The sequence below is a fragment of the Branchiostoma lanceolatum genome, chromosome 7 (genome assembly GCF_035083965.1).
Source record: "Branchiostoma lanceolatum isolate klBraLanc5 chromosome 7, klBraLanc5.hap2, whole genome shotgun sequence".
Taxonomy (NCBI): domain Eukaryota; kingdom Metazoa; phylum Chordata; class Leptocardii; order Amphioxiformes; family Branchiostomatidae; genus Branchiostoma; species Branchiostoma lanceolatum.
Genome location: NC_089728.1, coordinates 7,274,436 through 7,289,210, shown reverse-complemented (window position 1 = coordinate 7,289,210; position 14,775 = coordinate 7,274,436). Strand labels below are relative to the sequence as shown.

The 14,775-nt window shown below is 44.4% G+C and overlaps 1 protein-coding gene across 2 annotated transcripts; it reads right to left on the bottom strand.

The window, feature by feature from the left end:
- Nucleotides 1–4,172: 4,172 nt before the first annotated feature.
- LOC136438946 (kelch-like protein 24) lies at nt 4,173–10,348 on the bottom strand. Of its 2 annotated transcripts, none has more exons than XM_066433986.1 (2): nt 10,059–10,348; nt 4,173–6,610 (listed from the first exon to the last, which is right to left on the bottom strand). In XM_066433986.1, the coding sequence occupies exon 2, from the start codon at nt 6,575–6,577 to the stop codon at nt 4,736–4,738; it is 1,842 nt and encodes a 613-aa protein (XP_066290083.1). In that variant the 5' UTR covers nt 6,578–6,610; nt 10,059–10,348; the 3' UTR covers nt 4,173–4,735. The 2 variants fall into 2 exon arrangements, with proteins under 2 accessions (XP_066290083.1, XP_066290084.1); XM_066433987.1 differs by lacking the exon at nt 10,059–10,348 and adding an exon at nt 7,971–8,046.
- Nucleotides 10,349–14,775: the final 4,427 nt, after the last annotated feature.

Below are 14,775 nucleotides of genomic sequence, written 5' to 3'. Positions count from 1 at the left end.
GCGATCACCTCTTAACGTCTGCGTGAACAGAATATCTTCACACAGTCTATCCTGATCTGCGACGTCATCATTTAGTTTGACATAGCAAGTTATAGTCCTGAACTGCGAGCCAAGGAAGGTTATCTCGAAAGATGTAAATTGGACTTGGCGCCATTCTGACTCTCCCGTAACTCGATTTCTGACGTGAATGAGAAAAAGATAGCATCGCTCCTTCTCCAGTACTTGCAGTCGTCACGCCTCCAGTAACTCCACCGTCACGCAGTAGACCATTTTCAGAGATAATGAATCGAAAGGGAGGTTTAGAAATGCGTTCTCCTTGTATGTCGGTTTGACGTAAAATTTCGAGCTGCCCCGAGGCAGTTTGGCGCGCTTGCAGTAAGCCGCGGTCCGCAGTACAGAGCCTGCCAAACCCGCACATACATCACGCCAGGTGTTTAGAGCACGTCTACTGTGTGGTAGCTGCAACTATAGCTACGTAGTTGGCGCCATGGCCAACAGAGAATTACTGCCTCATTTGTCCTGTATAGGAACACCTGCAGCGTCCATTCAACACATCCAATTTCCATCTACTCCCAAGCAATGACAGGACATTTCAAGTCAAACCTTCCGAAACCTAGCAATTTACCTGCCCAGCTCATCATTGAAGACATCATAGTCAACCTGTCTAGTGACAAAGATATGAGGCAAATCTCTGCCAATCATATCCCTTCGGGCCTTCCGTTCATGACAGACGGATAGACTTATAAGACTCCGTGTTCCTGCAAATCCCTGATAGAAGTTGTCCACATTATCAAATCGCACGTACAAATACCATGCAATGAATACCATGCAATGCTACATGTGAGTGTTAACCAATCGTCTAGACACTCTAGTTTGGCCCCCCTCCCTTCCCGGCTCTTTAAGAGACCGTGGTGTTATCACCCACCTGTTGCGTGTTGTCGCCACCCAGAGACGCTTCCCGCCGCAGCAGATGTCTATCAGTCCCCGCCGGTGTGTGTGGCACTCCAGGGTGTCGTGAGATCCATCCTTGCCCGTCACGTACATTCTTGTTGATGTTGAGGCGGCGGTTCAAGGAGGAGGCTCCGCCGGGCAAATTGAAACGACAGTTGCTAGGCAACCGGAACAGAGGATGTTGCGGAGAGGCAGGAAGCGTTGGCGCGCGTTGCCGTGGTAACGGGGGTGCTGACGACAACGGCAATCACAGGCTCTCCGTAATAAAGACTATTGAAGCCGATAATGAGACAACTGGTATGCCGTGGCACGGGGTTGTGGATACGGTTCAATTTTCATGTTGGAAAGTAGTCGTGCAAAGAGAAGATGGCAGAGAAAATATGCACATCATGAGACCATATTTTCTCGAACAGCTATGACAGGTGTGCTAGTGTCACCAAAATGAAAACAGATCTTCATTTGATGCCACTTGAAGACAGAAGAAAAATGTCCAGACTATTCATGACATTCCCAATGACTAATAGACTGGTTGACGTACCAACTACTATGTACTTGATACTAGCTCAGAGAAGAACAATAGATGATACCAGAATTATCAACCTAGGATTAATGTGATTAAAAAAAAATCGCATGTCTTAGAGCTATCGTAGAGTGGAACTCGTCCCCACCAAGCACAGTACGGGTATTTTGATTAGACAGCTTTGAACAACACTTGCAGCTAGATGTGCAAAGGTTAGGTGTGACAAGTGGTTCAATATGATATAACTAGCTGCTATAAGCTATACAGATACAGGTACTAAGGAATGAGTGGCGTTCAGAAATAACGGGGGCTTGTTTTAACAACCTCGTCAGAAAATGTTCAAAACGTAAATTTTTGCTTGTTAAAGAATGAATCATTTGAACTTGACAAACAATGACGATTACTTGGAGCTTATATAACCTTAACAGGTATAACCGTGTAGCTATTTTATCTCCCGTCATATTGGTTCGGCCTTTCAAAAACCCGTGAAGCAGAAAAAAATAATTTGTGTGAGCTCTACCTAAAGTACTTGAAATGTGCAGGATTAGAACACCACTGTCCATAAAAGGTATTGAAAACAACTATTGGCCAGTTTTCTGAGTGCATTCGAGCAGAATGGCAACTGGTACTGTAGGCTGCTCATTGCTTGTGAACGAGCGGGTAACAAGGTGCGAAAGGGCCGCTTCACAACACCCTTCTCTTTGCACTGCCGCTACTCAAGTGATCCTCGAAATAAATCTAGCGGTTAATGACCTCAATTACAACCAATTCGCAAATGGCGAGAGGAATGAATGGATCCCAAGCTGATTGTACATACAAGAGTAGATCGTGTAAGGAAGTGTCTGAATTTTCTGGGGAGGCACCAAAATGAGAAGCCGCAAAGAGGCCCGCTTCGCCAAAATCGAGCGACTGGCGTCGTCGCTGGCCATGGCCTTTCATGAGAGTTTTTTTTTTTTAATTTTCAGGTTTTCGAAATTGATTATGTTTGACATAGACGTAGTGACAGAAAATAGATAAATGCCCATCTCGTCGCTTCAAAGACAGGCTGCCGGAGGCTTGTCCATCTGGATACGCTTTTTCCTGTGTTCCCTGGGGCCGCAACCTTTGCCTGACGCACGTTAACATTCAAACACCAGTAAGATGACCCCAAGTTACCCCTGTGAACAGCCGCAACGGTCAGCGGGGAGAGACTGTGACACAAATCCAACTAGAGTCCGTAGGACACAAACCTTCGTGTAGTCATCATAGTGTTTGTGATCTGGGCTTATGTGTTTGAAACCCTCTTTACCAGGAATAACGATTTCTTTAAAACCTGTTTCAATTTATGTCCAGGTAGTTGTTTATCATAACACTTGGCGGCAACCAAGGAAGTGTAGCAAGTCGCGTAGAATAGCCTCTGCTTGGCTCCAGCTTGTATAACACACATATTAGTTAATGGGGAAATACTATAATCCCATAGGGATAACTGAATGGTATCTCAAACTTGCGGTATTAGGAAGCGAAGTAAAAGGGAACCTGGTCATGTTGAGGAGCTGTTATAACAAAATAAACTAGACTTCCACGACCGCATACCTTCGCCGACGGATGTTAGCCTTTTCGACTGGCATATCATAAATGTTTCAGATTTATCATTCAGATAAGGGCCTCATTTGCATGAATTTTGTCACTTGATCATCTTCTTCAGCAAGAGAACAGAAGCATGACAGTCTTATATAAACAGACAAGGCTATTCGAGCATTTCCTCATCGCTTATGCGAATAAGGTCCTGATTTGAATAGTCTATGTTTAACGATGATCAAATTTTCTAAACTTCCAAATGCTGCAAGTATGAAATTCCCGTTATTTATTGTTCATGGAATTATAGTATGTTCTCATTGATAATGTAAATTAGATCTTCATTTACATAATTCATATCTGCCAATGTTATATCTCTCCTTCTCGGCTTCTCGTGTTTGAAAAGTCCTATCGTGGAAGGTATTGAATTTATATATTTTCCTTATCAACTATGCATATTAGATCATGATTTGCATAAGCGTCATCTAATTATGCCAATCATCATTAAAGCTACCTACATACCAAATATTCAAGAAGGCTTTGTCTGCGAGTTTTTTTTAACCGAATTTTGCCATTTATCGGTAGTGTCGGCAGTCACTATCCTCTTCAGCCGTCCAAAAATTACATGTTGTACAGCACTGGTTGGTGATGATAGGGTCGGGACGAGTAAAGGAAACAGTGTTCGGGACCTTATCGTTACTGGTATGCCGAAATGGCCCTCGGGTTATCACAAGTGTTCACAAGTAGTAGCTGGAAAGAGCTATGTGTTTCGAGAAGTGGCGAGTAAGGATGCCTGAGAGCTGGTGCATTTCCGTTCAATACCGGCGCCTGACGAATTTTTCCGAGAAGAAGTTGATCTTACAACCTCTTGAAGACAGAAGTCGACGGCTTCAATGAAATAGGGCAATTGGCATGGGGTCTCCAGTCTCTGCTTGGAGTGTAACGTTACAATCGACCACTCAAAAATATCCAATCAATCAATCAACCAACCAACTCACCAACCAACAACCTCACCAACTAACCAACCAACCAACCAACCAACCAACTGACTAACCAACCAACCAACCAACCAACCAACCAATCAACCAACCAACCAATCAACCAACTCACTAACCAACTCACCAACCAACCCACAAGCAAGCAAACAGAACAGTTAAGCCCATGTTCTCATGTCTAGTATCATAGATCCACAAGACAGTACATTATGTTATGTAGAAACGCCACCTGGCGATGTGGCCAAGTAATCCAAATTGCAGTTCATCGTAATAGCTCACTGAAGCTCTCACAAATAATATCTTTACAATATCCGTATACTGCAATACGTACGTCTTGAAATACTTTGATAAACAACAAAAGACTGATACATATAAATTCCTATTCCATATTCTCTTTGACCAAATTAAGGGGGGCAATGGTCTCCGAAGCGACCCATTATAGTCATCAGCGACAACCTAACCAGCAGCAGAATGTAACGTTACAGCCCTAACCCAATTAAAAAACGTTCTAAAAGAGTCTTACAATTATTACATTGGCAACATTGATAAAGATAAAACAACATGGTTTCTTGTACATTAGTACATTTGTTTTCAAATTTGTAACAAGGACACATTGGACGAATTACATTTTATCTTGTCTCATCTCTATCCAAATTCAATCTGTCAGAATGTGAAAATCGTTTTGTTTACCGACAACTAAACAACGTACATTGCATCATTCTTCTGTATTCTGTTCCCCTGACGTCTGTTGTTGTTGTTGTTGTTTACTGTTGTTATGGTTACTCATGTATATTGTCAAACAACCGTGTTGGTACAGGGGCTCGGGTAGAGTACCCACAATCCTCCACGTGTCCGTTTTGGGTTCGTAGCACTCGATGGTGTCGTGCGCCTCCGCGGACAGTCGGTGCGACACCCCGCCCGTCACGTAGATCCTGTCGTCAAGAACCGCGGCTCCGCAGAGCAGGCGCTGCTCGACCATTTCTCCCGTCTGGTAGAACTTCCGACTGGAGGGGTCGAACACCGTGACGCTCCGCGACAGTTCCCCGCCGATGATGTAGATCAGCCCGTCCAGCACAACGGCGGACGCGCCCGTCTCGCAGGTAGACGGGGTCTGCATGAGGCTCCACTGGCCGGTGTCGGTGTCGTAGCATTGTGCGAACCCCACTGTCTCATCTTCAAGAAACCCTCCGAAGACGTATATCTTCTCCTGGAAGGCGACCACTGCCGGGCTCGTGACCGCCTTCAGCATTGGAGCCACGATGTCCCATGTGTTGGAGGCAGGGTTGTACCGCTCAACCTGACTCAGGATTGAGATGTCGTCGAACCCGCCCAGGACGTAAACGTGCCCGCTTACGGCGACCGAACCGTGGCCACACCGGCCCTGGTGGAGAGGAGCAAGCTTACTCCACTTACCAACTGCTGCGTCGTACCGCCAAACGTCTTTTAACTTCTCCCTCTGGCTTGCTTCGGACAGCCGCACGGGGGCGCCTCCCGTCAGATAAATGTAGTTCCCGATGGTTGTGACGCTCGATAAGTCACGTGGCTCCATGGGTAACGGTTCAGGCTGTAGCCATGCCTGTTTCCTGTTGTCGTAGTACGACATGGTCGTGCAGGGGCAAGTCTGGCTCTTCCCGCCCAACACCAACAAGACCTTCTGCGCCACACATCGTCTCGGCGTCACGCGAGGATCGTTCTCGACGCCTTGTTCTTGAAGTGAACGTTGTAAGTTTTTCGCCTCATCCAACAGCTCAACACACTGCGAGGAGTTTTGGACGATATCTTGTCCCTCAACTTCTTCGACAAGATACTTCGTGTCTATTAACGGAAGGCGAACTGAGTTTAGCACGTCACAAATGTACTGTGACCGTTCCTCAATTTTATAACGTAGCCATTTCATACCAGCTTCAAACACCTTTTCTTCTTTGGTTGCTTCCAGTTCGTCGTGAGACAGGTACTCAACGAGACCGTCTTTTGTCAACTCCACAAACTCATCGTTCTCGACGACGTCATCGAACTTTGACAGCGCAAAATCAAGAGCCTTTTTCCGGAGATCCTCACAATAGTGCGTGTCCGCGAACTGAAATATCCCGATGCAGTTGTAAGGGTGCAGCTGCATTTCAAGGAATTCGCAGCAAGCGTCTTTAATGGCGGGAATCTGGAATCTGTCGGAGACGTCCAGCACGTCCTGCACGTTCTCACGCGTAATGGTGACCCTGGACGTGTACGCATAGTCTGCCACGAGCTTCACCATGTCCGGATTGATGTCTTTCAAGTGGATCTCTCTCGCACGGCTTTCCATCAGGTCGCCGGCAAACATGGCGCGGAAGTACGGGCTGCACGAGGCCAGGACGACCCGGTGGCAGGAGAGCGCCTGGTCTCCCGCGCACAGGGTGACGTCAGTGAGCTCGCCGCGTCTGCGCAGTTCGTCCATGGCGACGAGCAGGTCGCCGGAGTGGGAGGGCTGTTCGAACTCGTACACGTGCTGGTGGACATCTTGCAGCTCGGCGTCAGGAGGCTCCTCCCCGAACTCTATACACACCTGGACATGGTCAGCCATGGCGAGATGCACGGTCTTCCGACGAAATATATTCTGCAAAATATGAAGTCAAAAACACTTTATAAATGCCATTCTATTACATTTGAAGTTCATTATATTTTGATCCACTGCAGGAGAAAAAAGAGTCTGAAGATCTCCGTGAAATATCTAAAGTATCTCGTATGTCTTTTTTTGATTATGCAAATAGATCATCCTCGTACTCACTTCATGACACTAAAATTCAAAACGGAGTCAAAGTCGGAATGCTGCTGTTTACAGTAAATTTTGACTTTACATTAACTATCGAATTATTTCAATGACAGAACACTATATGGCAGAACCATGCCAGAGGTGATTGAGTGTTTTTCTGCCAGCGTCGCAGCCGTCCGTGATTAACGGGAACTGATCTGAAGCGCCCAACAAGGAAGTAGAAGCGTTCACTAATTTAGACCACATTTCATTCTGTCTTGATTTGGCTAAGATCCTACTCGCGACCATTTGCCAACTGCTGGCAAGTGTTTGAAATGTCGCCGTTTAAGAAATTGCATTAGTTGACCTGTGCCTGTCCTTGGAGACTTGCGTGACTATCATACTCCTAGCAATGGCTTGTTGTCAACTATGTCAGGCAGGTACACGTGTGACAGTATTGTGCCTCAGGGACCTCACCCCAAGGGGACCTCACCCCATGGGGACGGGCGTAATCACAGCCAAGCTCATGTCTGATGCTCTGTCAGCTCCGTTGTTTTGTTGTTCACCTTGTAGTGCCTAGTGGCACATAGGGCAGCAAGATCCCTCGCTGCTACAGTAGCAGGGTACATTTTTACAGGGAGGGGTTGCTAGCCCTTCTGCTTTAACGTGCTTGAGACACCTCCTAGTACACGGGATGTTTTACGTCCCTTCCGAAACACGGGTGCAGCCCCTACCGAAATGTCCTGTCCCGGGGTATGAGCGGGGGCCTCCCAACTAATTGGAACCAGGAGCTCAACTGTGAGGCTGCTACCAGTTGAGCTACAGGGACGTCCCTGGCCGGAAACATTTCCTCTGGTTTAAGGATGGGCGTTGTTTCGAACCAGTAGAACCTGACATAAAACAAACTTGAGTTATGGAGAAATAAGTATACAACCATCGGCTGGCATGATGTTAGATACGTTAAGACCTAGACCTAAAAGCAGTGCCACTTTTTATACAGTTATTGGCATCCAGTCTAGTATGGGTGGCAACCTAAATATTTCGCGATCCTTTACGAGGTCAATAAAGTATGCTAGCTTGCGACATTAGCATTATGATTGGAGACTTACACATATGTAGAAACTGTCGTGTCCATCTAGATGAAGAGGTCGGCAGGCTAACATTTAAAAGCTAGATTATAAAAACATCGGTATAAAATAGTTTTAAGTTATAAACAGTTACTTACGGTATTGAAAGAAAGGCAACCCTCTTGGCCTCTTCGTCACAAACAGTGTTCGTCTTTGCGTGCTTATCCCGCTCTATTATCTAAACTCCCGTGAGTTGTTTCTCCGTAAACCTTTTGTTGAGTAGCCAGTATCATCAACAGTTCTCTTATGAATGGAGCCACGGCACTTCATAATTTATTATGCATGATGCCTCAACATTTAAGCGTCATCAATAATTCAAAGTGATGGCACCTAGGCCGACGACAAATTGGGGAAACAAGGTATACCGCATTTCCGTCACATGTATTCCTACAATTTAAACGCCCTACTGGCACACGCAAAAATTATGTAGAAATCCCTCAAGTTTCTTCCAATCCAAAAATTGACCAATGTACGTTTTCTTTGGTAAACAAAGATGTCCCACGTACCAATGACGTCATATGAGACTATTTTGAGACCCACGTAATATCACCATAAATAGTCACCCTAATGGGTGTAATTAGGTGGTAGAAGGAAGATGTATGTCATCAAAACATCACCATGCCAGTAGCCACATACACGTGCCTCAGCGGTTGCATTTATTTCCTCTACAATTTGGTTCATTACGTGCGTCGATATCCAAACCCTAGCTGAAATACCCTCGACCGAATAGAGTACAGTTTATTTTTTCCTATATCTAACGTTAATACTTGTAACGTCAGCTTTTGACTTTTATATGTCGCATTCTTGGTAAATAAGGATGACGTCATGCCATTGGGGTGGGCGTCGACGTTGCTAGGGAAGTTTTAGCGGTTGTTGTGCAATTACAAATTGTATGGCTTATCATGTGCGGTCGTCATGCGTCTATATAAATATATGACAGACGGCATGCACTTTCTGCAGTTCCATTTCCTTCCATTTCGCACTTTCTCTAGTTCCATTTTTCCATTTCGTTATACTTGGCACTTTCTGTACACCCCTCTACAATACACATGGGAGGGTGGGTAATCTAAAGGCAGGTAAAGGTGAAGGTAGTAACTGTAAGTGTAGCGAAAGACTGCCTCTTCGCACGAAACGTCACTCAAATAAATGTTACACTTCTTCTTCCAAAACATGACGAGGGAAAAACCACAAACTTGTCCAGAAGAAGAACTCGGCACACTTGTTAGCGAGGAGGAGTGTGGCCAAAGTGCACCGGCGAGCAATAATCGTGACATTTAACACTAAGGAAATTATCAGAACAATTTCACGAACTGTTACAAAGGGTATGGGGAGTGTTGTCAGCGACATGATGAAAGGCGGAGGCTGTTAAGGGTCAAGGTATTTGTCTGTTGCTCATTTGCAGGGCAAGGACGGTTCGGTCAATGTCACTGTCATCGTCATGAGAACTGACAATCACAACACACATGTCCTGCAGCCTTGAACGTATTGTAGAAATGAGGAAACCGCTGTGAGTTGCATAAGAAAGGGGCACTGACCGGATACCTACTATCATCTGTATGTATTATTCAACTCACAGTCTCGGAGAGAGAAAAAAAGATGTACAAAGGGAGGTATACCTCCTGGCCGGTGTGTGACATTTTCAGTACAAAAGCGATGTCACCCCCATCTTATCCCTTAGAAATACAACTGAATACAGGGGAGATTTTCTGAATCAATGGCATATCTATACTGTGGAGAAGGTTAAAGGTTATGTTGGGTGTGGGGCCACAAAGCCTGAACTAAAGAAGTTCTTCACATGGGGAGGGGGGCCCCACCGAGAGTATCGTCTACAATGAAGCATACCTCACTGGTTGTGAATAAGGGAGAGAATTCTCAACAATTTCTCGGTCTTGACTGCGTGTATAGACTGACTTATTCTTGTCCTTCCGTATATTGCAAAACATTGTATACACCATATGGTATGTTAAATGGTTTCGTAATGTTCATTTCAAATAGAATGGTCCATGGAAAATTCAAACAGCGTCCAGTGACGAAGATTATCTACTGACTGCACAATGTTGCTGATCCTCGTCAACTGCTTTCTCAAAATAGAGTTTTCTAAACCTCTTAATGTACCCTAGAGCTTACATTCATGGTACAGTCGCCATAGTAGGCCAGTGAATAGAATGATGTAGTTGGTGACCTACCAATTGTGACCTCCTATGCAGTCCGTCCTGTTCTTTGTCGTAGAATAACCTTGACTATGTCAACTGGACTGTTGCGATGATTGTTTACGTCTGTCTGTCTCGATGAATACTGATCATATCTGAACTGTGTCCTATTTGTTTAAACGAGCGTTCTACATTGTACTAGTGATGTGACCCCGATGACGTCATGAGGGCGTTTCCAGGTAGGCCTTTGTCAAAGATAATCGCTTCGTCTGAGGCAACAAAGGTGATCCCAATCCACTACTCTGACTAATGTACATGCATGTCTCTGCTACTGGCGGGAAAATATTGAAGGCATTTTTATAGAATCTTTCATGGCCCATGCTTTACCATCTAGATTAAGAAAGATAATTGTTATGACTATCATCTATGCATGCGTTGACATTGTTATTTCATCAGGTTTTTTTTTTTGCAGGTGTTGGCCGCAAGATTCTGCCTTCTCGTCAATATGCTTTCCCTATGAATTTGCTACAGGTTGACTAATAGCCTGTAGAGGGCGCTATTAACATGTCAAAATTCATATCATTGCAGTATTTGAAGAACGTGCCTGACTGGTCTATGTGTATGCATTCGAATAGGAGATGGGAATACCAACGTACAGTTCTGTTAAATACGTTCCGTCAAAATTTGGTGCCACACGAAGAAGCCCCCCATCCCCCCCCCCCCCCACGGACCCACCTCAACTATTAAGATTCCTGCCTTTTCTTTCTATGCCAACAGGGCCACACACACATTCTAACATTCTAACCTCTACAAAACAAAACAAACGTCTTTCTAAAACTGTCCACGGAAAGATACAAACTGCCGATTCTATCAGCATTCGGGCGAGCCAACTAAATGTGTTCCAGCAGTTTTCCCGAGTCTCCTGCCAAATTCTGTCGCTCCCGGTCGAGTCGCAGGTACAAAGTGCGAGACGTACAGACGTGACAACACGTCCCGGTGAACAGATCAGCCGTTATCTGACGCTAAACATTCACAAAATGCCATTGAATTACTGCAGGGGTCATCGTAAAACACGCTGACCAACCTTCATGCGAATTGATTTATTGTTGCTCTCCGAAAACACGAAAAATAGCGTAACGTCTGTCGTTACCTAAAGAGCAGAGGAGAGTGTCTTCTTTTACGGCTTGAATATAAAGATTCTATTCTAAGGAGACATCTGGCTGTCCGATGTCTGGATACGTGCTGCCTCACTATTCCAGCAAATGTCCCTGTCTGAGTAATGCTCCTTGGGTGTGACGATAATAAGCACGGGCGGGTTGACACAGAAATGTTGAGCTGCCAGTGCATGGAGCTCTGGGGACCTTGACTTTGGAAGCTACCTTTCATAAAGATTTGATACCACTAAAACGTATCTCACCAAATCATGATACAATGTTCTTTTCCAGAAACATGACATAGATGTGGTGTGTTTGTGTGTGTGTGTGTGTGTGTGTGTGTGTGTGTGTGTGTGTGTGTGTTAGCGTGTGTGTTTACAATTATAGATTTCGCCTAAACAATACCATCAGTCTATAACAGCGCTTAACAAAAAACAGACAGAAGCTTTCATTATTGCGTTTTGATATCTCGAAGAATAACCAGCCAAGTGACCCGTCGTGGTCATGAGAAATGCGGTGTGTCCTTGTACTAACGTGGAAACATAGGATAACGGCTTATGATTTACTATTGTTATCACCGGTTCACCCTGATACGATAGTTTAAAATCCCGGGCAAAGATCTAGACAATGACTCTACCATGTGTTGGGAATCAAGACCATCTGGATTAGTGAGGATCAGGTATTTAGCACGCACTCGAATAAAAACTGGTACATGTGTTCCTCACAGTTGATTATAAGTTTTGGAACATAGCCTACATCATGCCGGGTCGTTTAAGATAAGACTGTTGAGTTAACATTTATTGACCATACTGGAATAATCATATAAACAGAACTCCTCACGTATAATAACTACAAATTCTTCATCACTAATTCATTACGGAGTGTTATACTTCCAAATCGACTATGTATGCCAAACGTAATATCTTGCCACTTTTAAACTTTATTACACTTTTATGTGTCTTGATTTTTTTAAGAGGTTTGTGGTTGCTTGAATGATGAGCAAGAAAGATAAAAGTGCAAGTGGAGGTATGCTGACCCTACATGTCGTGTATAAAAGCAGCACTTCAGCGTTCGTTCTAGCCGGCAGATGCTTTATCCTGGGTGCCAGACTAATCACAGGAAATCTTTAACCTCCCCAGAGTTACACATCGGGACTATGCGTGGTGTTTGGGGCCGTGGTAAGATTTTCTTTGGGGCATGTTGCCCTAGAGCCGAGGAGCTGGCCTGTGTATGGGCCCTGGAAACAGTCTGGCAATCAGGCAAGTAGATTCTGGAAAACAACAGGAAACGCTTGAACTTAATGACATGATAGGAAGAAGGGAATTAACAAGTTCTGGATGTCAGTGCGTTCTGTGGACAATTGCTTTTGATGACGTCCGAGTCAACTGAAATCTGAGTCTGGCTGACCTGTTTTGAAGATGGCAGTTCGTCCAAATGCAGCGGATGCGCTTATTCCTTACCGCGCATCTCAATGTCTTTCTACATTAATCTCCAGGCAGATCCACGCCGGGCGCGAAAATCGTAGTATGCTAGCCAGAGAGGGTCCAGTCATCCAGAGAAGGTTCATCATGCTGATGAACCTTCTCTGGATGACTGGACCCTCTCTGGCTAGCATACTACGATTTTCGCGCCCGGCGTGGATCTGCTTGGAGATTATTTCTACATGGCTTTGATGCTGGAACTCTGTACACACCGTGAGAGAGCTACAAAAAGATAACATACAACGCAAGATTCAGAGCTCCAACCTCCAAAAAGCTTTTAATCTATGAATATTTCACTTCGTATCACTAAACTCACAGCGTTCGCTGACGTCACAAAACCTTTTGCACTTTGATACAGATTCCATGCGTATGCGTACATGTAGACGTATACGATGTGCAATACGTCAGCGTACGTGACAGCAGCTAAACGCAAACCTCGACTTTATCAAACCCTCATTGCGTTCCCGTGTAGTCATGCAGCCAGCCTCTAGTGTTCAAATTGTCAGCTTCTTTCTTTGAAATCTTTTTTGTCAACTTTGCTAAATTTCTTATCGCTTATCTTTCTAATCTTCATCACTACCCACAGAGATCAACCAACCCAGCAAGGGGCCACATATCATTCTTCCTTCTTTGTTTGATAACAGCATGGCAACGGCAGCAGTTGGCACGACTTGGCCTGTTCCCCGCTGTGGTTTATTAGCGTATACGTATTAACCTTGCACTCGGCCGGTGAGAGTTATCTCCCACTGACGAGACGTGCTGTCTAAACACTGTATATCAACACACAATCTGCTGGCCAACACAGTTAGGCCTAGGGAAATCAATGTTGTGTTTCCGATTAACGGTCATTAAAGAATAGGGCTCGTAGGTAGGGTAGAGGTAATACGTTTCCTTTTTTTTATCCAGATTTTGCCCGAAGTGATAAAAAATATATGCAGGGTGTCAACATAAAGAGTATGTCTACATCTTTTATTTAATTTTTACTACAACGACGCTGAGGAAAACGTGTTTGAAAAGGAGTTTACGACGTTTTCATCACTCGAAAATTGTATGTCCCTTGCCAGCGTTTGACCAAACACAAAAAGGCTAGGGTGGATCCTATAGCCTCTACAAGGCTCCACAGGGCGATGGAAAGATAGTAGAAATTGGCCCAATAGACGGATAACTTGTCGGTGGGGTTAGTCCGCTTAAGAGGTTCAGTTTTCGACGATATACATTCCATCAACCTGTGGAGCCTGGTAGAGGCTAGGTCGGATTACCAGAAATACGACATTTCTTTTCCGAGGCCTTACCAAGGTGCAGCACAGAAGAATCTATTGTAAGATCAAGTTCCATTAAAAAAAACAGCCAGCAGCAAACTGCTGTTAAATATTGTATTGAAGGCTAAAAAGCAATAATCTATGTACTGCACATGTCTGTTAAATAGATATCTTTTATGTTTATGTATATCAGGGTACGGAATACCCGCCATGTATCAATACCAATACCGAAGAGTGGCCTAATCTTACTACACCATCAATGATAATGATACTCCAATCTGTGCAATACTTGGATGCATATATGTGTAGCGCCATATTTGCTATTCTCCTTTGATGCTTTTTAAAAAGGCTTCAGAAACTTAGTGGACCTTGCGCAACTTGTTTTTGTACAGTTTACAAACACCAGAAATACGAACTAATGATACAAATATGCTGAAAATTGGTTATACATGCCATTCACATGATGGTTTTGTTCTCGAGAATATGTTTCCGATTTGGGCCTAAAGTCTTACGCAATGGGCCTTTAAACTTAACTCTTCATCATATATTCTTTCTAAAGGATTGCGGAAGAAATGGCTTTGTACCGTACACGGGGGAATGACCGGCTCAACTCATGGTGAACTTTTGTAACAATAAACCATGAAGACCTGAACGCTTACCCTACAAAACACGACCTTCTACATCCTTCACAACACGTTGTTTTTGTCCCTTAGGCCATCTTGATTTGATTATATGGATGACATCCTCTGGGAAACCCAAAACTGATGCGAGCGTGCGAATAAAAAAAAAGTTAAGAAAAAGCTGCTTTCATTATGAAATCTACGTGGCCAGGTTGAACAACTGACAAAACACACAGAGA